The 26,205-nt window shown below is 36.5% G+C and overlaps 1 protein-coding gene across 1 annotated transcript; it reads left to right on the top strand.

Annotated features, from left to right (window-relative positions):
* Positions 1-5,315: 5,315 nt before the first annotated feature.
* LOC126147671 (uncharacterized) lies at positions 5,316-25,976 on the top strand. The gene is made up of 5 exons (XM_049915710.1): positions 5,316-5,558; positions 7,120-7,170; positions 13,881-14,000; positions 19,559-19,775; positions 24,771-25,976. Exons 1-5 carry the CDS (start codon positions 5,446-5,448, stop codon positions 25,299-25,301), a joined length of 1,032 nt encoding a protein of 343 aa, XP_049771667.1. The 5' UTR covers positions 5,316-5,445; the 3' UTR covers positions 25,302-25,976.
* Positions 25,977-26,205: the final 229 nt, after the last annotated feature.

Below are 26,205 nucleotides of genomic sequence, written 5' to 3'. Positions count from 1 at the left end.
TTTAGCTATGCAGCACCAGTGCGTGATGGGAGTGGCGACTGGGTGGTGGTAAGGAGGTGGCTGGGGCAGGGAGGGGGAAGGATAATATGGTGGGAGTGGCGAACAGTGAAGTGTTGCAGTTTAGACGGAGGTGCAGAGTGGGGCGGGGGGGGGGGGGGGGGTAAGTAGCGGAAAGGAGAGAAATAAAAAGAAATTAAAAGACTGGATGTGGCGGTGAAATGATGGCTGTGTAGTGCCCCTCCGCAGCTTCTCTCCTGCCCTCCATCTAAACTGCAACACTTCACTGTTCGCCACTCCCACCATACTATCCTTCCCCCTCCCTGCCCCAGCCTCCTCCTTATCCCCATCCAGTCGCCACTCCCATCACGCACTGGTGCTGCTGCTCGCAGTGTGGTTTCAGCTCTCTGAGAATGCAGACGTGTGTGCGAGTTGCGTTTGCATGAGTGTGTGTGTGTGCGCTTGTGTGTGTGTGTGTGTGTGTGTGTGTGTGTGTGTGTGTGTGTGTCTACTGCTGACAATGGCCAAAAGCTATAATTGTGTGAATATTTATTTATTTTTTGTTGTTGTGCCTATCGCGACTCAGCATCTCCGCTATGTGGTGAGTGGCAACTTTCCTTCTCTGGTAAATGAATATATGTATTACGAAGGTACTGTGGATATCCTGCATTCCTTAAATAAATGTCTGCAAGGTCAGCTTGGGTGGGCTCCAGCTATTATTCTGATTACACACTTCTGTGCAATGAGTACTTTTTCTCGTAATGGTGAATTACCCCAAAATATGACGCCACATGAAAGCAGTAAACAAAAATAGCCATATCAGGCTGTATTACTGATATTACTGATAATATTTGCAATAACCCTAGTAGCATAAGCAGCTGGAGCTAAATGTTTCAGCATATCAACGATGCGTTTATTCTAATTAAATTTCTCATCAATGAACACACCCAGAAATTTTGAGTATTCTGTCTTAGCAACTGACTTCTGTTCAGAGTCTATATTTATCAATGGTGTTATGTCATTTCCTGTACAGAACTGTATATACTGTGTTTTCTCAAAATTTAGTGAGAGTCCATTTGCAGAGGAACACTTAATAATTTTCTGAAAGATGTTGTTTATAATTTCCTCAACTACTTGCTGTTTGTTGGATGTGATTATTATATTTGTATCATCTGCAAAAAGAACTAGCTTTGTTTCTTCATGAATATAGTAGAGTGTCAAGTTACTATTAATATATATTAAGAACAATAAGGGATCCAAGACTGAAATCTCTGGGACACCGTTCTTGATACCTCCCCAGTTAGAGGACTCTGCTGATTTTTGCAGACTATCTGTGCTGTTAATTTCAAACTTCTGCATTCTTCCATTTAAATATGAATTAAACCATTTGACCACTGTCTCACTCATACTACAATACCTAAGCATATCTAGAAGAATTTCATGATTCACAGTGTCAAAAGCTTTTGAGAGCTCACAAAACATCCCAATAGCTCCTGTTCGGTTATGCAGAGTATTTAATATCTGATCAAATACAATACATTTTTACAAATATGTGGAGCTACTCTTGAATACATTACTTTTCCAGGAATTTTGGATAAAGCTGTCAGAAGTGAGACTGGGCAGTAGTCCTTAGCAACTTTTAATTCAGTGGTGTAACAGTAGCAGATTTCAGTCTATCCAGAAAAATACCTTGTTTCAGTGAGCTACTACATTTGTGGCTTAGAACCCCATTTATCAGTTAAGGACAATTTTGTAGTACTCTTTTGGAAATCCCATCAATCCCATGCAAACTTTTACTTTTGAGTGGATTTATTATTTTCCTAATTTCAGTAGGAGTTGTGGGTTGAATTTCAGTTTCATCAAATTGCATAGGTATTGCCTCTTCCATATACAGCCTTGCATTTTATAATGAGCAGCTGGATCCCATTTTCTCTAAAACATTTAAAAACTGTTTATTAAAAATATTACTTACGTCTGACATTTTGTTAACAAACTTTTCATTGAGTTTGATAGAAACACAGTCTCCCTGTGGTCTTGGTTGTCCTGTTTCCCTTTTAACAGTATTCCAAATTGTTTTAATTTTATTATCAGAGGTGTTAACCTTAGACATAATGCACAAACTTCTGGACTTTTCAATAAATTTAGTAATACAGTGCTGTCGTTTTTACAATGTTTGACTGTTTCTGGATCATTACTTCTTCTAGCTATAAGATATATTTCCCTTTTCTGTTTACAAGGTATTTTTTAATCCATTAGTAAGCTATGGCAATCCATTAGTAAGCTATGGTGTTTTTAGATTGTTTCTTACAAAAATGTTTCGCAGTTTTCTTAGGGCAACTGTTATCAAATATACTCACAAAGGAATCATGAAATATGTTAAATTTTAAATTAGCATCAGGTTTCTTCTACAACTCATCCCAGTCTAACTGTTGCAAGCTTTCCTTAAAATTTGCCATCAATGAATCATTAATTGAATGCACTATTTCAGAGGCTCAAATGGCTCGGAGCACTATGGGACTTAACATCTGAGGTCATCACCCCCCTGGAACTTAGAAACACTTAAACCTAACTAACCTAAGGGCATCAGACACATCCATGCCCGAGGCAGGATTCGAACCTGTGACCGTAGCGATGCATCATGATCAGAAAGAAAAAAAGTTTTTATTTGATTAAATTTACCTGGTCTTTAAAAACATTACCTATCAGTGTGTTGCTTTCCTGTAATACCTGAGTAGGAAAATAACTGGTGTCAAATTGAAAGAACCAAGTAATATTTCAGGATCATACTTTCTATCAGACTCTTTCAGAAAATCGGTATTGAAGGCTACACAAACAATGCTTCCCTTTGCCTGACAGCTAGCGTAACAAAGAATCCAAGTTACCCAGAAATAGCTGAAACTTTCTGTTATATTACGGATATTTTTTTTAAAAATAATATGGTATTATAAAACTCTTTATTCCTTCTGCTGGTGGAAAAGCTCCTGAAATAGTTGAATAGTGCATAGAAAATTTTATCTTGTTAATAATGAAATTACATTCCACCATCCAGCATCTGATTCCCCTCAGACTGACGAGAACATTGAGCAACAGCATTGTTAAGAGGTCAGTGACTGACCTCAAAATTATGCAGATTGCTTAATTATATTGCCCAGATACTAGTAGAAAAGATTGGTAAAAGAGATCTCAGGCATGCTGAAATAAGAGTTTGATAAAGTAAATGCCAAATTTAGTACTAGTAGCATTCAGCTGTGCACCCAACTATTCGTTGGCAATTCTGCTTCACTGCACCCTGAAAATGTTCTAAAATACAACATAATCAATTGAAAGGTGATAGTAATGGAAGATAAAATAGGTTTCTTGTTTCAGACATGGCTATTATAATTATTTAATCAAGTGTTACAGATACGAGGGCCACATTTACATTATAGTCCAAAACAAATTACGGTGACTGCTTTCAACTTGCTTTACAGAGCATATATTTTCTATATATAAACATTGCTATGTAACATTCTTTGTCGGAACAGTGAAAAAATATATCCCATTTATTAAATCCTTACTTGACAGATTTATTTACACAGAGAAACTCTGTTTTTAATATCTTTTAGGAGTAATTAAATGTTTGGAGCATATTCTATCAACAATTCAGAAAGCAACATTTCATTTCCCAATGGGAACCTATACATAGCTGCAATTATAAAAGTACCATTATTTAGTTTAAACTCACAGGCACATGCTTCTGTATATTGCTCCACAGAAAATTCTTTTAATTTCTACATTTTCACACTATGATAAATTTTAACATATATGGCAACTCCTCCTCTCTCCATAGCTTCTCTGCTCACATGTGCTGAAAGCTTGTATCCACTTACATTTACCTTTTCAACATTTGTGACTAAATTATGTTCTCACAGGCATAGTACAGTATATCTATTCCACCCTCAGTTTCTAAATCTTTTAAACAAACAGGAAGCTCATCTACTTTGTCTTTTAATCCCTTGATATTTTGATGCAATATACTATCATTATTTTTCACTGTATTTCTATGAGGCTCTTGCGATATTTTAACATCTCTAGTACGAGCCTACCTGACCTTCTCATTAAGCTTAATTTCAATCAATGTTGAATTGTTGGACACAGACCGTAGCGTAAAAAAGAGGTACTCTCATGAGTTTCAGTGCTCTCCTCCCCCCCCCCCCCCCTCAAAGATTTTGCTATCACCACAGCCAATTTACTCTCTCTCATCAACAGGAACCAAACCTATGCCTGACAAAGTAGCCACTCGCAGCAGTTGATCAAACTCTATACTGACCCTCCTCACAGAGCTGCTCGGTTGGGGCATATCATACTACATGAAAGGAGAAACCAAGCCAACATTTGTATTGTTCACTGCAGATGCTATTATTACCAGGTCTCATTTAATACTGTAGCCGTGATCCCTATCAGCACGATTTCCTGCTCCATCTGCTATCACAATATTATCCTGTTTTGTAAAACCCTTAAACAATGATTCTACATCCTCTATCACTTTGCTAAGACATGCACTGGGCTTGAAAAAATTTGTGACCTGGTGCCCATTACCTAATTTTTCCTGCAAGACCTGGCCCAGACCTCTTCCATGGCTACTACCTAACAACAGAACTTTTCTCCAACTTTCTACTTCTTTTTGAGACATTTAGTGTCTTGATGGAAGTCTGTGGAGTATTAACTACACTTACATCTGCCTGAGCCTCTTCCTTAGTTAACTGAGGTAGCAAGGCAAACCTGTTGTTTGTGCCAAGGCCAATGATGAACTCTCAGATACTGTTCTCTATCTGTGGCTACTGTTCCTTGCTATCCCTCCCCACTTGTCTTAGCCCTTCCTGCCCCTTAAGCTCATCAGTTCCTCCTTAGCACTATCCAGTTCAACTTTAAGGGCTCTAATCGTCCCTTCCTGTTCAGCTAGGAAAATAGTCACATTTTATGTTAAACAATTACGAATATTTATAAATGATAAAGCCTACATTGTCAAAATTGTTATGTGATGGGGTTAAAGTATCAAACACGTCTAATTTATTTCACAATGTGCTGTCCATTGTTTGACAGTGTTCCGTCCGTAGCTTTGACGGCTATGAAATACATGTACGAGCAAAATATTCAAATCCCCGCTACTCATATTGTATGAACTATCTTCGAAAATATTCTCAAATTATTTTGTATCTAATTTGTAAATTGAAGTACACGAATTGCTCAGTTTAGACAGTGGTGATTAGTTATCTCGAACGCAATGATCGATGTGCTTAAGTTGTGTCATCCATGACAAGTGAGCTCTTCATGATAATAGTATAGCAAGACCTTTGCTTGAATTAATTTTGAAGTTTCGAAGCGCGAATGTCAAATTGTGTTGACTGCTGTAAAAAAGTTGGGTTATGTTAAGTATTCAGTTAGCAGTAGACCTTCTCCCGCATTTCGATGGAGACTCCAGTTTTAACAAAAAATCAACAGAAGCGCACTTTAGCAGGAAAGAAGAAACCTCGTGAGAAGTGCCTCCGTAATGTGTTGATGAAACCCAAGATATTTACGAAGTAATTACTGCCATGTGTTCGTAAAGTATAACTTTTTTGTGTTTTAAATAGAGGGATAGCACAGCGTCGTGTAGAACTTCTAAACAATACCTGTACGTTATGTTACAATATACAGATAAACAGAATGTAGGCACTTGTTTACTTCAACCAATTGACTCACATGTGGACAGGCGAATGTTGACAGTTCTGTAGTCAAGGTTAAGTGATGCGTATTAATGCTAACTATGTCAACGGGGATGGGGAGTGTACTTTATGTCCACATTTTGCATATATTGTCATTGAGTCGCGTACTGGTATATTTGGCTACATTTAAAATTCTTAAAACATATTTGTTGTAGCGAATTCTACCAAATTCTGAATGCGAATTTTCACAACGAGGTTCATGTGATATTCAGTGTTGTACCCTACGTACACATCAGTATCTCTTTTAAAAACATGTTGTTAATCAAAGTCAACAAAAGTTTTAATTTTTCGAACTTTTTTTGTGTTCGTCATAAAGTGTGCCGCCGCCCTCTTGGTAGTGAACGTTATTGAATATGCGTTGTATTGTTAGGGTCAAATGTTTGATTTCTGATCTGAGAATTGAAGACCTGTTGGTTTAGTTACACCAGGGGAGGAATTGTAAATTCCAACAAAGTTAACCTAATCAAAATTTTCAACCAGTTACCAGTGTATGTTGGTCTATGGATCATTTCTTTTAATTAAGTGGCTAGCAGATTAGCCAGTTTATCACATTAAAGAATTCTTTGAGATGCACAAGGAGGATATTAGCATTTAACAAATTTTTTATAGTTTATTGTATTATTAGTTGCTGTTTCTTTTGTATAGTTATGTTTTTATGTTTTTTTTATAATTATGCAGTGATTATTGCACAGGGTTTATACTGTACTATGTTATAGTAACAAAATGTATTGTATTTTTTTGTATCCATCCTATATTGTACTGCAATGATGAAGCATATTTCACTGAAAAATGATCAATATGGAGTAAAAATTCGTGCTTCTTGACGAATTGCTAGTCAGTAAGCTTAAGAGTAAATGTTGTCACTCGAGGAGGCCAAGTCTAAGTGAACTTTGTGTTCACTTTTAGATTTTCCTTTCTTATTTCATGTATATGCCACAAAGATACCTAGCCAAGAATGACATTTCAAATTGTTATGCAATGCATAACTAGGAGTGTGTAGGGTCTTCCACACCAGTTAAGTCTTCCACATCAAGCAATTGAGCCAGAATTTCTAATTGTAATTTTAAGACCTATACTCTGGCATCAGAATTGTACTTAAGTACTCATATAAAAAAAATTATTTTAATTAAATGTTGGGCAGTTTTGAGAGGGTTAACAGTAGTAGTTAAAATGGAACAAAAAATACACAACAGGCCTATTCCGAAATACAAAGCTATGTCAAAAGGATGTGAAGGTTTATCAATTTAAAACTACATGTCTTTTCATATCAAATCGCCTGTTTCAGAATTATTGCCATAAGATCTTTCCTATGTAGACCTACCCTTTAATGAAAAGTGTTTCTTGCTAATTTCAAGTAAGTGTTATTTTCATTTTTCAGTTTGGTGGCCGATGAAGCTGTTGCTGAAAACATTTTCAAAACCCTGGAAAGGTATGTGCATATGATTTGATTTGATGTATTTTGTGTTCCATAGGTCCATCTGTGTTGGATACACAAGGACGTGGAACAAGTCAGTTTTTTACAAATACAATCTGATAATCTTATAGCATATACAGAAATTTGAGTACGTAATTATATAAAAATTTATACAGTAGATTCTTTGGGCAGCAATACAGAAAAAGAAAATACATATTTTCTTAGAATCATTAAAACACTACATAAAACAGATACAGAGCACACACAAATACAGAGCTCAGGTTAAATAACATTCTTAGTGGCATTATGTCAACTTGTATTATATAATATTAAAATATTACAATTTATTTAGTTAAAAATTCATCTAGACTGTAAAAAGCTTTTTCTAGCAGAAATATATTTATTGCTCTCTTAAACTTTCTCTTGTTATGAATTTCTGTCTTTATTTCTGGAGGAAGAGCATTGAAGAGTTTTGCTCCAGTGTAGTGGACACCCTTTTGTGCCAAGCTCAAATTTCTGATCTCGCTGTGTATGTCATTCTTCCTCCGTGTGTTATCCTCATGATAATTACTGTTTGGTTGAAATATCTCTCTATTTTTACAAACAAAACAAATGAGAGAAAAACTGTATTGGCATGTAGTTGTATATATTTTAAGTTTATGAAAACTATCGTACACGAGTCTCTTGTGCGCAATCCACATATAATTCTCAAACCTCGCTTCTGTGCAATGAACACTTTCCTTGCTAATGGCTGGTTGCCCCAAAAAAAATAATTCCGTACTCAATGAGAGAATGAAAATAGCCATAGTATGCCAGTTTTGCAGTGTTAGGTTGAACACATGTAGTGACAACCTGTAAAGCATAGGTAGCAGAGCTAAGCCTCTTACAGAGATCAATAATATGTGAAGACCAGTTCATTTTCTTGTCAATGTGCTCTCCAAGAAATTTTGTTGTTTCCATTCTTACTATTGGTTGATTACCACGTGTCACACTTTTCTCTCTCTCTTTTTCTGTTTTTGTACAGAATTGAATAAAGCTGGTCTTACTGGAATTTAATGAGAGACCATTCACCTTGAATCAATTAACTACATCTGAGAGTATGTGATTAATGAATTCCTCAAGATTGTTGTCTGTTCTACTGCTCATAAAAATTGTGGTATCATCAGCAAATAATGTAAATTTACATAGCAGGCTTGTACATGATGGTAGATCGTTCATAAAAATCAGGAATAATAGTGGCCCAAGAATTGAGCCCTAAGGCACTCCACATGTAATGGAACTCCATTCAGAATCTGAGGAAGTGTCACATACTCTACCTGAACTATTCAAGACAACTTTTTGTTTTCTGTCTTGGAGGTACGACTGTAGCCAGTTGCCTGCAACACCACTTATTCCTACTAATTTTGCTTTTTGCAAGAGAATCTGGTGATGAACACAGTCAAACGCTTTGGATAAATCACAGATGACACCAAGTGTTAGCATTTTTTCATTAAGGGTTTCTAGGACTTCATTTGCAAATGCGTAGACTGCGTCTTCTGTTGAACGGCCCTTTTGAAAGCCAAATTGGCTCTTGCTGAGAACTCCATTCTTCAAGAGATGATGAGTAATTCTTACATGTTTTAGCTTTTCTAGAATTTTGGAGAAAGCTGTCAGCAAAGAGATAGGTCGATAGTTAGTTCAGCTTTATCGCCCTTTTTGTACAGGGGCTTCACAATGGCATACTTATGTCTACTGGGAACAACACCTTTCTGAAGGGAAGCATTGAAAATATGACAGAGAATGTCCCTTATACACACACAAGAATATTTCAGTAATTTACTAGATATATTATCAACCCCTGCAGAGTTCGTACTTTTTAGAGACATGATGTTTTTTTTAATTTCTTCTACAGTGACAGAATTAAGGTGCATTTCTGAAATTGTGTTTGAATATACTGCTTGACAAAGAGTTACAGCTTCAACAACATTGGGCTTGCAACCAATCTGTTGAGTTACTGATAGGAAGTGTTTATTAAAAATCTCAGCCACTGTTTTGGGGTTAGCTACTAGGGTACCTTCATATCTGATTTTATTTACATCTTCTTTGCTTGTTGTATCTTGTCCTGTTTCTTTTTTTACAATGCTCCAAATTGTTTTTACTTTATTATTAGAATTATCTATTTTCTTCTCATAATAAAGGGCTTTTGATTTCCGTATTAGTTTCTTCAAAAATTTTACAGTATAATCTATACTGTTCCCATTTTGTACATCTTTACAGAATCTTATTGCAGCATAAGTTTCCCTTTTGGTTTTACACCTTTCTATACTTTTTGCCATAGTGAATGTTTCTTACGTCCAACTGTATTGAGACACCGTTTACCTAAGAAGTGAAGAGTGATGAAGCAAAGTTCGTGTCTTACACTTTTGACACACTGGAAATGAAGTGTAGTGTGCAAGTTCTGGGTTGACAGAAGTGTTCGATCCCACACGTCGGCTTTGACCCGTGACGTAAGGGTGTTGTCGTGTGTGACGTCATGACAGCGCGGTGTTTGGTTTGTGAGTGTGGCGTGTTTCTAGATGTCATCGTGTTGTGGTTTGTTGTGCTCTCTGGTGGTATGTTCAGGGTTTTCGTTTGTGTGGTATAGTGGGCTCAGTTTGCTTTTGCTCATTATCCAGAATTGTTAGTGTCGGCTGTGTTTGTAGTGGAATTCGTTTCAGTGAGTTAACGATTTTGTGTGAAGGTTAATTTAGTGTTGTTCACTGTACGTCGTGTGGTAATTTTAGTAAAATTAATCGGTTGTTGTTTTTATTCAGGAATGGATATGACGGATAAAATTAACAGTGCACAGGTCAAGGGAAGTGTTCGATCCCAATGTGTGGCTGTGTATTTTGATATTGGGAGATGTTTTTGCACTATATAGGCCAAGGAAGTGTTTGATCCTAATTTATGGTATCAGAAGCTGCTGTTGAGCTATATAGGTCAAGGGAAGTGTCCGATTCCAGATGATATTGTGTTTAGTGGTATTTGGGGACTTTTGTGATGTCAGTTTTTTTTCGTCTTTTTGTGTGGATTTGTATGGGGGTGGGTGTCTAAATTTGTTTATATTTAGTTTGCTCCCACCCCCCCCCCCCCCCCCCCCCCCCCCCCCCCACCCAAAAACACCCCATTTCCCGCCCTTGTCCCATTAGTGTCATTAGGCTGTTTGTCGAAAGTGTATGTGTTTGTTTTTCGATGTATTTTCGTCCTCCTAATGTGTACGTAACGACTTTATATGCGCCATATTGGAATCGTGGTTTATGGTCGTTTCCGCCACATTTGTGACGTCATGGGTCGAAGCAGACGGGTGGGATCGGACGCTTCCATATTTCCCAAGTTCTGCTCACGTGCTGTGAAAATCAGTTTATGGTTTCAAAATTAATTTATTTGGACAAAGGGGCTGATTGAGTTACTCAAATGAAACTTTGAGTTGAAAAAAGGACCAGCTAAAAAGTAAACGGAAAAGTGAAGAATCTCGTGGTCATTGTTTTGCCGAGCAGGCAACACATGGGCTTCAGTGTCTCAGAGGTTTGAATAGCAACAGTGCATCCATTGTAAACCATTATGACAAGATTAATATAGCTATGAGGACGTGGTGTTTGGCTGACACAAACTCCAAACAAGTATACATGTGTTATTTCAGTGATCAGTTAAGACTGGGTGGATTGCATGTAGATTACATTACTCCACAATAACAATCAAAACAGTAAGTGGACATTATAACAAAATTAAAAGTACAGCATTGAGTTGCAAACTAGGTAATTGCTGTTATATTGCTAGAAAAGAATTTATCTTGAGAGTATGAAGGGTGTAATTTTAGGTCACTCAGCATGTTTGCTTTAAACAGCTCCACTAATTGTAACTGAGGCATTCCATTTTCAAAATTGTCATTTGGAAAATGATAAACCGAAACATGTATGCTATTTACTGGGCACTGAATTGTCTGTTAAACACATGCCCTCCCACCCACACCACACACAGTACTTTCTTGAAACCACTTTTTCACCATTTCCAGATTTCAGTTCAGGTAGCTAATCTCCATGTACACAGAACAAATCTGGCCTCACTATTTCTTTAAAGTATGGTGGTACTGAGGCACTATACGTAGTGCAAATCTGGAGCATTTTTACAGTACTTTCAGTTCTTTTTCTGCATGAATATTCATGACCTGCCCCTTGTAGGGCATCCTCGCCAAGAAAACGAACCTACACCAGGTCCATCTTCAAGCTCCAACAACCAACCAAATTTAATAGACAATGTATTACAAGATCAAGGCTTGTCCATTTGATGTATTAAACACTGTTGTATATTCTGACTACCCAACTCTATTAGTGAAGCGTGTTTTGAAATAACACCTGCACCATCCATTTCGTCTGTTGCAATAATGGATGATGTGGATATGCTCTGAATTGGTGTCCGATTTTTCGGCAAGAATGAAGAGAAATTTGTTCCTTTGAGCTTGTTTGCAAAAGAATCTTATGCAGTTTGTAATGTCTTTATAACACTTAGAGTAGTGGTTTTGGATGAACACAGCGTGTCCAATCCAGTTCTCTTAATTGGATGGACAAGTAATTAATGATTATGTCTGAAATGACTTTTCCCATTCCCCATTCAGTTTGCTGTAAAGTTTGTAGAAGGTCAACTGTATATTTTTCAAAGTGAGAACATAACCATAAGATTAATTGAAACATTGTGGACCCTCAAATTTATAATTTTAACAAGTAGACTTACAGTTTCTGTTTCATCTACGGTTGATCCATCAGTTTCATCATTGTCACTTATAGCAGATACGCAGTAGAGCACTGAATGTTCTTGGGAGTAAAAATTATGTAACAATGTACTTGAGCCATATATTATTGTCAAATTAAGATAAAGTTAACAACAGGTCAAAGCTGTTAAATCATTTGCTTTATTTCTAGCTTTTCAAATGTAATACTGTGACATGGCATACTCATTTTGCACTTCATAGTTTGCTAAGATGGAACTTGGCTCATTTCGCCATTTGGGAATTTTTTTATCAGTATCTACTATGACTGAAATGGTTTTTCTTTTTTTTCCCCAAATGTTTGCATGGTTGATTTCTGAGGATAGTATTCACCAACTTTTTCATTTTGTAGCTCAGTATTGTACAATGGTTTAATTCATTTAGGTATATCTGTAGTTTTAACAATTTCATTTGTTTTTAGCTACAGTTAACTGTCTTCTTTTCACCTGCTTGTTGTTTACATTGTGGTAGTCTATTTATGCTTTCTGGAGAATTTTCTTCAGTCTGCTTGTTGATGTCTGTATTTGGTATATTTTCTATCATGGATTTTGTTTCACTGTTACACATGCGATTTGCACTAGCGGTGGAAGTCACTGTAGCCACATTTGTGTTGTCATCGTCATAATCGTGATCACTATTTTCCATAGGAAAATTACTTGTCAATGATGGAAGTACACTTTCCAGAGTCCCTACTTTTTGCTTGATCAAAGGTTTTGAAGCACTTCACTGAACATAACATTTTCACTTTCGTTTTTCGCAGTAGTTTCAGTATTTGACTCTTGATTTTTGTTTGCTTGTTTGTCTAATTACTTTTATTGTGCAGTTAACACTGATTAAATTCTCACCTGCCAAGATTGCTCCCACATTGACAGTGTCAGAAGTGTGTTGTGTAGCACATTGGTTTCACAGTGAGCCTTACAGTGATTTCCAGGAGGAGTTCTCAGTTGAGGTGTACATTTTTTCTGTCAGCTGTTCCTGTGTCTAACAATGTTTATCACTGTAGTTTCTCTCAGGTGTCTGCTATAATGTCTAAGTTTGCTACTGATTCAAGTATGTTCAAGTACTTACGCTCACCGTGATCCACATAGCTTACTAGACCGTGTTATGTTGACCTGCAGCTTATATACCATCTTGTAACTTTCACAATCATAAACCACTTGCTTAACATGATACTGTAACCTACAAAATGTGTTCCACAAAATAACTTGGTCACTGTCTTTCACTTTTATTTTACAGTGTATAGAAAGAAATTAACATTCAACAAGAGCTATCTTACCTATGTACTCAAATAGTGAAGTAAATGGAGTGAATGACTAATCTGTAAACCAAAATAATGTTTGTCAAATTGTTGCATCCAAGTTGCAGAAAATTATGGAAAAGCAGGGAAAAAATTTTTATTTTCTTAAGCGTTCGAAGATGTTAATAACAAGAACATCTCCCATACTCCCAGTGGTGTCTCAATACTTTGATAGTTAAAAAACAGAAGATACGACACAGTTGCAGTACTGTGAAAAGGGGAGTTGCCACTCACCATATAAAATCGAGGGTGAGTTGCAGACAGGGGCAACAGGCCTTCTAAAGTAGGGGGGGGGGGGGGGGGGAACCACACACACACACACACACACACACACACACACACACACACACACACACACACATTATCTCAATGATAACTGGCCATTGAGACCAGGCTCAGTGACCCAAGACAGTGGTGTGTGTGTGTGTGTGTGTGTGTGTGTGTGTGTGTGTGTGTGTGTGTGTGTCTTCGTCTTCTACTTTAGAAGATGGCCTTTTGGCCAAAAGCTCAGTTGTATAATAGCAATCCTTTTGTTGTTTCCGTATTTGACTCAACATCTTTATACAGTGAGTAGCAGTGTACGCTTTCCGTAATACTGTCATTTTTTATTGAAATAAATTGACACCTTCTGTTGCATTCATTTTTCAGCACAATTAATGAAAGTGAAGAACAAATAACATCTGATGTCAAAACCAGTAAATGTGATAATCCCAAGAGAAAAACAGAAAAAAACAAAAGGCAAAGAGTGCTCAAAGAGAAAGGACTGAGGTAACATACATTACAAAGTGTTTGTGTAACTTTGTCATAAGTCATCTTAACTTCCACTTCATTGAAATTGTATGTTGCCTCATAAATATACTTGGAAACCAGATATATTCAGATAATTTCATACATAAATTTTAACCTTGCTACGCATTTGCTTGTGTGTAAAACCCATTAAATTGTTTCTCATTTCTGTCAGTTATAGATGCTAAATACAGAGTCAAAATGTGTGTTCATAAAAATCAATTTTTGTAAAATAAACAGCAGCATAATTACAGCCAGCGCCATTGGAAATCCAGATCCAAATCTCGTAGATATATTTGCCAAAATTAAATGCGAATTTCAAGTGATCAACTTGCTGTTTACATATCTTCATTCTTGAAGCACTTGTAACAAGTTGTCTTGTTAGGTTTGGTTGATAGAGTATGAAGATGGATAAACTTAAGCATGCACACTGAACTGGAGACATGTGTGTCTGATACTCAGTATCATAATATGTACTGTATAATATACCAAAAAGATTTTTAAGAAACTTAGCAACTATGGAATAGCAGCTGATAAACTTTCTAAATACAAAAAACAGGAAAGAATTGAATCCAATACACTATAGTGATGTTATCTATATGATAATATGAAACTGCTGTAAGGTCTTAATTGGGAAGGTCTCAAAATAAATTTAAAAATAAATAATAAAAAAATTTTGGACATAAATTTTTCTTAGAAAATTGTGATCTCCTGATTTGTTTGTGTTAGTTCTTATTAGCTGAAAATGACCCAAAATAATGTGATGGCAGCCACTTCAGACACGCGTATCAGCATAAACGCTACTGCCGCACTTCAACATTCTGTCAACACTCAGTTCCCAGCTGCTCCACTGACTTTCCATAATAAATCCACTGGTGTGATGCCCTCTTTTGCACCAGTATCTTTGAATCCAATCCAGACCCAAACCAAAACCTTCATTGGTGGGGACTGGAGGGCTACCATATCATGTAAACCCCAAGGGGTTTTAAGGGTGGGTTGTGAAATAATGGCATGCATGGCAAACCACATTACATTTATTATATATATTGACATTCTGTGTTTTGATCAAGATTCATATCATTTGACTAATTTAGCACTATTTTTCATTGCATGTATAATGTTTCTGTGATAGAGCAATCATCATAAATACTGAAACAATAGCTGTACCTGGCCACACTTTGCTGCGGTTTAGTCTGCTTGAATAGCACAGGATATGCACAGGAATTGGAAATATGCCGGGCCTTCTCTCCCCAGTCTTTGTCCATTCCGCCCTCCTCCTCTCTTTGTCCATCTTTCTCCTTCTTCCCCCTATCTCTGCCCGTCACCTCCTCCCCCCCCTCTCTGTCCATCTCCTCCTCCCTACCTCTCTCTTCTCTCTGTCTGTCTTCTCCTCCCCCTCTCTATTCATCTCCTCCTGCCCCCTCTGTGTGTCCGTCTCCTTCTCTTCCCACCTCTCAGTCCATCTCCTCTTCCACCTCTCTCTGACCTTGAGCCTTATTTATTGTTCTTGCAAATCCACATTCTGTAGTAGTATTCTACTCATAAACCAATGCACCATAAATACAACTTCTCTGTTTGCTAACATTTCACTATTTGCAAATATATAAATAAAAGTGCATAGTCTATATGCATCCAAACATTTATTACAACATTTATTACAGTAATGTTTAAAATTTTGAAGAAATTTGGAAAGGTCCATTTCAGATTTTTGGGAATGATTTACATATTTATATGTTGCATGTATTAAAGATACACATATACTAAAGAACTAGCTGCCGAAAACCACACTCATTTTAGAATTCAACATTGTGTCAAAATTTCAATCAATTGTTCAAGAACTTTTGGAGATTGATTGTGAACAATACAAAATTTAAGTTTTTGTGATGTTTCCCCTTTATTATGTATACATTAAAACACTTGAGTATTCGAATGCAATGTTGTGTCAATATTTCAAAGCAATCCATGAAGAACTTTTGGAGATTTGAGATTTTGCAGAAATGAACACCTATGTTTGTACTTTTTTAGAAAATTTAAATGTCCCTAATCGCAAATCTCCAAAAGTTTTCGACCGATTGCTTTGAAATGATGACACAATGTTCCATTGGTATACTCATTATCTGCCTATATGTAATACATAAGTTTATATAGGTTCAATAATAGGGAAAACTTGTTACAAAAATTACTTATACATCTATTATACATCATACATTCAATAATTAGGTACCTAAAAACACACCCATATTAGAATTCAGAGTTGTCAAAATTTCAGAACAATCATTAAGAACTTTTGGGTATACACAATTTTGAACAAAGGAACATTCATATTTTTATTTATATAGATTTCTGTGTAGTCCATAGTTGCATAGTAGCAGTAAAAATTATCCTACGAGGTTCATCATGAAGTGTGATATTCTTTTCTTAAAAAAAAAAAGAGAGAGAGAGAGAGAGAGAGAGAGTTTTGTTTCTCAAAATATGCATAATATTTCATTTGTGGTGTGGCAACACTGCAGGATTAAGAGAAGGTAATGTTTTCAGCTTCTCCCAAGACTCAAAATCAGAATGGATAGTTTAAGTCATAGCTGAATCTTTGTCTGATTACCAAAGCTTCAGAGTTCGAATCTCAGCAGTTGCAATGTGTATAACTTTTAATGTTTGCCTCTATAAGTTTGATACTACATTTGAATTTATTTTCAGCTCAAACCTCAGCACACTATCCATCCTCTCTTCTCTCTGTATTCACCACACAAAAGATACTGCATAATACAGATTTCAGTACTACTATAAACACAGTAGCATAGTTCATCACAATGAAAAATACAGAAAGCATTTACATCAATTCGGAATGGTGAACTTTGGGAGAGGAGGACACTTTAATTACATTGTAATGGGGATTAATGAAGTAAAATTTCAATGTTCAATAAGAACATTTATACTGTGCAGTTATTGGTATCCATAAGACACTTCAGATCATTATCATCACCACCACCATTAGTCATTTTACTCATTGCTGAGTGTTGTGACTTCATTTCTTAATTCACTTCTGAAGTAACTGAATCAGTGGCCAGCATATCCATCCAAAGCAATGTTCACCTCTTCTTAGTATAATGTGAAGAGGTAGGCCAGTATTCTTCTTCACTTTTAAAATAAGTCTGAGTCGCAATAAAATACAGACATATTTAATAACTAATGTGCTGAAAATAAAATAGTACAAATTGCCAGTGAAGTTGGAAAACAAGGTAGTGAGTTACAATTTGTCAGCTGAGTATTTGAGTAAATGGAGCGCAAAAGGGATAAACAAGTCATTTAAAGTGCTGGAGTGCTTTTGAGAGACGAAATAGTGTCTGCTATTAATTACTAGTTCGGATTCGAGGCAGTGAGAAGTGGACTTCCTATGTGCACTGGAGAGGAGCTTGTTGCAAATTACTAGGGCAGACTGGAAGACGCAAAAAATCGACCAGGGCAACTTTACAATGGCCGATGAAAATATTAGTAATCGTTAGCACTTCTGCAAGGCACAACAGAAGCTTCCTTAATGCTGTAGCTTTTCATGTTGTTGACAATGACACGCTGATGTCGTGTTTGCTAGTAAGTTTACATTGCAGTCACGAAGATGGCCAGAAATGGTGTGTGTTTATTCATTATATTCCAGTGAAAAACTGTATTAATTGACTTCCACAAATTAAGGAATACATCTTCAGCATATTCATCCCCTTTTGTCCTTTCCATAGAATATGAAGTATTTTAAGATAGATTGGAAGGCCAGTAATATAAAGAAAAGAAGTGAACTGTTGCCAGTTAAGTCAAGAGAGGCAATACTGACCCTTCGACTTATCTTAGAAAATAGATTAAGGAAAGGCAAATCTATGTTTCTAGCATTTGTAGACTTAGAGAAAGCTTTCAACAATGTTGACTGGAATACTCTGTTTCAAATTCTGAAGGTGGGAGGGGTAAAATACAGGGAGCAAAAGTCTATTTACAATTTGTACAGAAACCAGCAGATGGCAGTTATAAGAGTCGAGAGGCATGACAGGGAAGCAGTGGTTGGGAAGGGAGTGAGACAGGGTGTAACCTATGCCCGATGTTATTCAATCTGTATATTGAGCAAGCAGTAAAGGAAACAAAAGAGAAAATTCGGAGTAGGAATTAAAATCCATGGAGAAGAAATTAAAACTTTGAGGTTCGCCGATGACATTGTAATTCTGTCAGAGACAACAAAGGACCTGGAAGTGCAGCTGAACAGAATGGACAGTGTCTTGAAAGGAGGATATAAGATGAACATCAACAAAAGCAAAACGAGGATAATGCTATGTAGTCAAATTAAGTCAGGTGATGCTGAGCAAATTAGATTAGGAAATGAGACACTTAAAGTATCAAAGGAGTTTTGCTATTTAGGGAGTAAAATAACCGATGATGGTCGAAGTAGAGAGGATATAAAATGTAGACTGTCAGTGGCAAGGAAAGTGTTTCTGAAGAAGAGAAATTTGTTAACATTGAGTATAGATTTAAGTGTCAGGAAGTCTTTTCTGAAAGTATTTGTATGGAGTGAAATGTGGACGATAAATAGTTTAGACAGAAAGAGAATAGAAGCTTTCAAAATGTGGTGCTACAGTAGAATGCTGAAGGTTAGATTGGTAGATCACATAACTGATGAGGAGGTATTGAATAGAATTGGTGAGAAGAGAAATTTGTGGCCCAACTTGACTAGAAGAAGGGATCGGTTGGTAGGACATATTCTGAGTCATCAAGGGATCAGCAATTTAGTATTGGAGGGCTACGTGGAGGGTAAAAATCGTAGAGGGAGACCAAGAGATGAATACACTAAACAGATTCAGAAGGCTGTAGGTTGCAGTAGGTACTGGGACATGAAGCTTGCACAGGATATAGTTGCATGGAGAGCTGCATCAAACCAGTTTCTGGACGGGAGATAACAACAAGAGAGGGTGCTGGCTAGCAGTTGAATGAAAAATCAAGCTGAGGGTTTCAGGTCACAGTTATGAGAGCAATTAAATAGGGAGAATCAATGTTTTTAGCTGGCTGAGAATTTAACAGCTGGACCAAGAATGGTAGATACCATGAACTTTCCACAACACCTTTTGTCTATGGAAAATGCAAGTAACCAACATTTTTGAAACTGTAAGCTGAATTTATTAAAATTATCTTTTGTTATCTCCCAGATTAAGTATTGCTGTGTTAATTTCTCCAGTTTCTGCTTCTATGCCCTTTCTGTAATTTATGTTTAACTCTTTCAATTTGCACAGAGCAATACTCATCTTTTTGACTATCCCAAACACTTTATATGTGACAGCACTTTGGTATATGCCTTGGGTTCTGAGTCTTTTAATATGATATCCTGTACAACAAGTAAATTCATTCATGTTGGGAAAGAGTTTTCATATTAATCAACTTTCACCGACTGTAATAGTTGACAACCAACTGTAACTTCTTAATGGCAAAGGAAGGGGAGGCAAAATTCTTAACTAAGCAATAAATGCAATAATTTATTATGACAATTGTATGACATCTTTTACTTTTCTTTGCAGGAAATATTTATGTCTGGGTGTGAATGAGGTTGCACGTGCTGTTGAGGGTGGGCACATTCTATCTGTGCTACTTGAGAAGGATGTTGATCCACAGTTTATGGTATCACATATAGGAACTTTGTGTGCAGTTCACAATATTCCATGCATTGTTGTGTCAGGCCTGAGAAATGGGACAAGCAGAGCATTTGGATTTCCATGCATATGTCTTGGAGTGAAGGTAGAGCATAAGAAGAATGAAAGCTTCATATTGATTGCTAATTTAACTGCTGTATTTTATTAATCTTTCATATTATCATCACCAGTTTCATAATTAAATTTTACTACAGAGAGACACTTGATCTGATTTTGTTGATTACTGGTTTGCAGCGAATTCCTTAGGGTTGTAAGTAGCCAAGCAATGTTCCATACAAATTACCGCAGAAAAACAGTAGCTGAGTTGTAGGAAGCATTTAAATTTAAGATACTGAGAGGAATTATTGCATATCTGTTACTTTCCATAAGATAGCTCTGCTTCCAGATTGGTATTAAATGATCACCTGTGGGCATTCACGCATTTTTGCTTCATTGAGGTTCAGTAAATCTGTTTCAGAAGCTGGCTGGTTGTCAATATCACCAGTTCTCTATTAATATAAGCTCTGTATATGTGCTTTAGCAACTGTTGGTGGGTGTTGTGTTATGGTTTTCACTCACCGGTGGTGAGAGTATGGGAGAAACATCTGATAAAGACACCTTTGACTGTGCATGTGTGTTTGGTGGATGGCTATTGAGGGAAAGAACCAATAGTGTTAAACCTTTGGAGCTCCTGTTGTGCCCTTTTGTACTGGGCTAACTCATGTTAGACTTTGTACATGTTGGCTGTTTCTTTAGCTGCTCTTGGGTCCAGAATTGAAGCCTTTAAATTCTGTATATAAAACTCTAAGTAGAATAGGCATAGTACAGATGAACAGAATGTCTTGGAGTTCAGAATCTGTTGGAAAATGGTAGCAGGAAACTTTCAAAAGAAATCCTTATTCTGCATACAAGAGGAGTTAATGGATAAAGTGTACACTAAAATTTGTAATAAGAAATTATTTTATGGGAATCCCTGTACTAAACATTAAAATACTCAACAGCCTGCATTGCTTCATTAAAGGGAAGAAACTGGTAACTGTTGTAGCCTTCTCTGACTCTGAGGATGAAACCACAGAGGCACCAGAGATTCTCATTGTGTGTCAGCTCCAGGAATTACTGGCATTGGTGTGATCATCGTGTCACACAGCTATTACACCTGAAGAAACTAAATATCAGCCAACTAACATATAGGTACTTTTTTAATTATGCGATATAAACTGCTCAAACTTCTTGTTGTTATGATTGGTGCCAATCTCCACATGTTGGCATAAGTATGTGGCTACAGAGCGATGTTACTTCTCTCTTCCCATGAACAATTCACAAGTGGAACCGAAAAAGGGAGGAGAGGGAAGTGACAGTTGTACAAAAAATACCCATCTCCACACACCACAGGATGGCTTGTGGAATATAGATATAAAAATATCATGGACCTTATTTACTAAATATGGAAGTCCCCCTAATTGTACAAAATGATCTCCTCCTCCTCCTCCTCCTCCTCCTCCTCCTCCTCCTCCTCCTGAGGTCACTGTCATGTGTCAGATCTTCATTTTTTTTTCTTTGCTATATACTTACCTCTTGGGAAACTGGTTTAAACAAAAGATTACCGAAAATCTTAACTGTCTTAAGATTCTGCCTGATGTAAAGGTTGGTTATTAAACTGGAAGGCATAAGCGAAGCTGATACTACATGTTTGATTTTTCCAACTTCCATGAACAGTGTTCTCAGTCCTGTTTCCAAGGAGAAATACGTAGCCAGCTACAAGAAACAAGTTTATGAGTTTATTCATTAAATGCAGCTATGTGATTTTCCTAAATAACTTCAGGTAATTACCATGGTAAATACTTTGAATATAGCCCTCAGAGACCATTTTCTTTGCCAGCCTTGTACAGACTAGGAAGTGTTCCATCTCTAATGTTGTTGGTCCGAATGTGAAGCTTTACTCCAACTTTCCTTCCTTTCTCAGCGCATACTGGGATTGTTGTTCCTAACACTCAAACCGCATGTGCAAGTGCAGTGCAAAAATCCTCTTTATAAAATGCGGTCTTCAGCTTTGAAATGACACAAGTAATTGAGTCTTTCAAGATTATAGAGAAAGTAAAATAAGCATTGTGTATCTTTGTAGTTTGGTTGTTGTTCTCCAAATAAGAAGAAACATTTAAACAAAATAAAGGATTTTAAACAAAAAGCCTTTATGCTTTTGATATTTGTATATTAAATGATCCTGGTCTGTACTGGGGTTGACAGCTTGAGAGATCGCTAGAGGTGGAGTGACTTCGTTACTAATGGCCAACTGTCTTTGTCAATCACTTTATATGTTTAACTTCACCTGCTGCAGTTAAATTTTATTTTCACGTTTTATCTACATCTGAATGAACCACTGATAGTGAGACACAAAAGAAATTATTTTTCACTTCTCTCTTCCATTTCTTGTTTTAAAAAAATATCAGTGCTGATAAAACAATGTGGATTTTTAACACTTCTGTCCTATAGGCCCAGATATTCATAGGGTCTTGATGTTTAAGATACATGCCGCTATGACAGATGTGAAGTGATGTGTTGAAGGACAACGAGAAGGTCCTCCACTACCAATTATCTCCTTATACTCTTGCAGGAGATGTTCAGTGGAAATGGTAAATTACTGTACTTAGAATCAATTAATCACCGATATGACACCATTTTAGAGGGAAACAATCCCCATTTAAGGTGATTCCAATTGATGATAAGTAGGGCAAACCCAGTGAGGCACGTGCTGACAACACAATTTAGACAGTATAACAATGGAAATTCCTTGATGCAACAATACGTAAAATACAGGAGAGGCAACCACTCACTAAAGCGGACTGATGTATGGAGCATAGAAACATGAAACTGAAAACAGTACTCACAATAGCTTTCAAGTGCTTGCTCTTTTTCTGGTCCTGATTCACACATACAACCACACACACTCCCATGGCAAGATTTTAGACAGTAAGTAGACAATGGCTAGAATTTGGAGAAGTAAGTCATTGTGGTGATCTGTTTAGATGCCAACACAGTCTGCCCTAGAGTTTATGCTAAGCTTAGAAAATAGTGCACCCTTTGATGGACTTCTGAGTGCATGTCTATAATTTAGACAATTTGATGGCATTGTAAAATTTTGAGTGCAGTACATAAGCAAGTACTTCCAACAGTTTGGTGAGAGATGGTGACCTCTACCATATCGAGGAGAGTAAGAAAGTTTCATAGGTCGATTCCCTCAACTCACTTTAATCATGCAGCTCTTGCAAGAATGTGGGGGTTAATGCAGAGGATATCTCAACATTTTGACAGTGCTGAAGATAACTCTGCAGATGGGAGGTGAAATGAACCTTTACTGGAGCAAACATAATTCAGTATTGCTTGATGAGACACCCTATATTTATTTATAAGATAGTCTTATAGTATAGACATGTGTGGTTAAGTGCCAAAATATAAAATCAAATGCTCATGCTTCAATCACTACTATAATGTTTCTCTGTGATTTGTTGTGTCTTTCAAATGGCAGAAAGAGTCAAGGCTATACCACCTCCAACAGAATTGTGGTAGTAAAGCACTGTTCACCAGTCTGTGATATTGAAAATAACCTTTGTACCCTTCACACAATTTTGGATCTGTGGTATGTGATACCACTTCCGAAAGAGGCAAGGAATTCCACGTCACTGCATGGCTAATGTAGCCCTGCACTAGAGGTCTACATAAATAAAACACAACTACTGAAAGTTAACTGCTGTGTTACAGTGCTCCAGAGACTTTTAGAAAACCTTTAAATAGGCTTTAAATGGAGTGAATGCTTGAAGTGCAGTCATGGTATTATTAAGGTTGTATTGAACATGTGGACTGTCGAAATAAGTGTCAGACAGTATTAGTTAGCAGGAATAGTGTATAGAATTAATATGTTCATTTGCGCAAGACTTTAAAAATATTCACTTCTGATTTAGGCTTCAGCAACATTTTTGGATTACATGCAAGTATCATTTCTCAGGAACAGTGCTTCAGTTTCATTTTTGCTCCAGCTGTCATGATTCAGATACATCGGAGGGGGGGGGGGGGGTTGGTAACCGGAAAGGCATCCGGCCACTCTTTATAAGTAACCAATCCAAATCCGTTCATAACCACAGTGACCCTGTGCAGATGCAGGAGAGAGGGACAAAAAAATAATACAGATGAAAGATGTTTGGTAGGTCTCTTATAAAAAGGGTTCTGCAGTGACAATGAGAAGCTGTTATTTGTTTAAATATGGTAGATACATTGTCCAATGAAACAGTTTGACATGGTGTGTAGAAACAGTCACAAGCCATCTTCTGCATAGATGTTGATTTTCTTGTGTCCTCCAGCCACTGAATTTCTTTTGCAAGGTATTCAGGAACTTTTAAAATGGTCTCTGACATGATACAAACCAACAACTGTTTTTTTTTTTTTTTTTTTTTTTTTTTTTTTTTTTTTTTTTTTTTTTTTTTTTTTTTTTAAATATATATATATATATAGAGAGACATCACTTTGATAATGATGGAGCGGTGCAAGTAGGGGTGAGATTGTGGTTACATTGACTGTCAGATGTTGTACAGTGACTGTATCAACAAACTGGTCTCCTGTTGGGAAATATGTGTATGGCTCCAGGGTGACTTTGTTGAAAAATAAAATATATGTAGGCATGACGAATAAAGATGTAGAATGTTGGTAAAGTTTGCTTTACTCAAAAAGCTTTAAGGGTTTTCACACAAAAAATTCAGAAGCATTACTTTCCAGCGTGCTATCATGATAAGGAAAAAGATGAGTTATATAAATAAAAGATTGAGTCTTGCGTTGTCAGCACTTTATGCATTGTCTTCTGTCATCCTTCCACCCATATTTCCATTTGTTAGAAAGAGTTCTTGTGTTGCAATTAAGTTCAAATGTTCACATTGAGCCAGTCAACATTTACACTATTGATAAGAATGGGCATTTTCATTCATTTATTCAACATCAGTAATTAAATTTTATTTGCCTTTTTATATTTTGTAAATCTTATTTTTTTCATATCATAGTATATTGAGTAATGCCGTTTTTCCTAGTGTACGATGATTTTTGCTCTGTTTTGTTGCAGGTTGTCAATAGCAATGAGGAAAATGCCTTTGCAGCTATGCATCAGTGTATCTTAGAGGTCTTCCATGCCCTTTCTTTTAGTAAGTCACCTACTGAATTACAGGCTGACTCACCAGTTTCTGTAGAAACAACACAACTATCGGAAGAATTGGAAAATGTCGAAGCCTTACCAAAACCTGAAGCTGAAAATAAAAATGTAGAAGATGATAAATCATTTACAGCCTTTTATAGGTACAGAACTAGTACTAAGGAAAGGGTGTTTGTACCACAAGGACGTAAGCAAACAACAGATGAATTTATTTCCATTGGATCCACAGAAGAAAATATCACTTCTCTGCAAAGTTTGAAAGGAATTTCAGTAAATTTTTCATCATTGGATAGAATGAATTTGAAAAGGAAGGATAAATCAGAGAATCAGTCAGGAATCAATGACTTTGGTGTGGAGTACAGATTGCATGAAATAAAACGGATACGACCAAATCCAGATAAAAAGAAGAAACTGAAAGTAAAAAAAATAAAGACAGTAAACTAATAAACTAGTTTTAGTTTGTCCTTTCACATCCTTGACAACTTAAAATGCCATTGTTATTTCCTACAACATAGTAGCCTCTGATATTTCTGCACTGTATTTATTAACGTGACAATATTGGACACATGAAGCTGACGAAGTTGTGTACAGTATTTACATGGGACGCAGAAATCTTTAAGACAGAGTTACAGTAGAAAAGTATTGAAACCTTATTTCTATGAAGTAAATTTTCAATTAATTACAGAAAAAAAGGTGCAGACTCTACCGGACACTTTTATCACATCATCTTAAAATTTTGTTTTGTTAAAGCATTATCATTGCTGAAGGGATTACCCAATGAAACAAATGCAGAGAATCTAGGTGCAAGGGATAAGAAACAGTATGATGTATGAGAGTGTAAGGAAATAGCATATCTTCTCATCCTCATTCTCATTTCCTTCATGTCCTGTATATTTTTAAATTATGAACCTGCGTAATGCAGTAATTTTTTTTCTTATTACTACCATGAACTGAAAACAAGTAGACATAATACCAACATGTGTAATACAGTAAAAATGTCACAAAAGTCAGAAGTATGATGAACTCCTTTTGCCAGATGAACTGGTGTTCAAAGATTGTATAATGAAAATTCTTGTCTTTTTCATTAAAATATAGCCCTGCCTAGATGATTAGAAAAGATTTTAAGAAGTTGGACAGCCACTCTTTGTTTCATAAACCTTCACTGTACAATTTTCTTAGGTTACGATAATCACTATGAAATTTTCCGAAAAGTACCTACATCTTGTCAAAATATTTTTATAAAGTTATATGCACCAGTTTATCATTTCCAACCATGTAGTGAAGGTTTTCAGAAGACACTTTCTCAAGAAAATTGTTTAGGAACACGTCTGGAGACTTGAATCAATCC

This window comes from Schistocerca cancellata, chromosome 2 (genome assembly GCF_023864275.1).
Source record: "Schistocerca cancellata isolate TAMUIC-IGC-003103 chromosome 2, iqSchCanc2.1, whole genome shotgun sequence".
NCBI lineage: Eukaryota > Metazoa > Arthropoda > Insecta > Orthoptera > Acrididae > Schistocerca > Schistocerca cancellata.
The sequence above is the reverse complement of the archived record's forward strand: the minus strand, read 5'-3'. Positions and strand labels throughout refer to the sequence as shown.

What these genes read in the sequence shown, in the direction of transcription:
- LOC126147671 (XM_049915710.1), top strand. Translation starts at nt 5,446, where the DNA reads ATGGAGACTCCAGTTTTAACAAAAAATCAACAGAAGCGCACTTTAGCA. An exon ending in ATTTTCAAAACCCTGGAAAG is followed by an intron (nt 7,171 to 13,880) that starts GTATGTGCATAT and finishes TTCATTTTTCAG; the next exon opens with CACAATTAATGAAAGTGAAG. An exon ending in CTCAAAGAGAAAGGACTGAG is followed by an intron (nt 14,001 to 19,558) that starts GTAACATACATT and finishes TTTTCTTTGCAG; the next exon opens with GAAATATTTATGTCTGGGTG.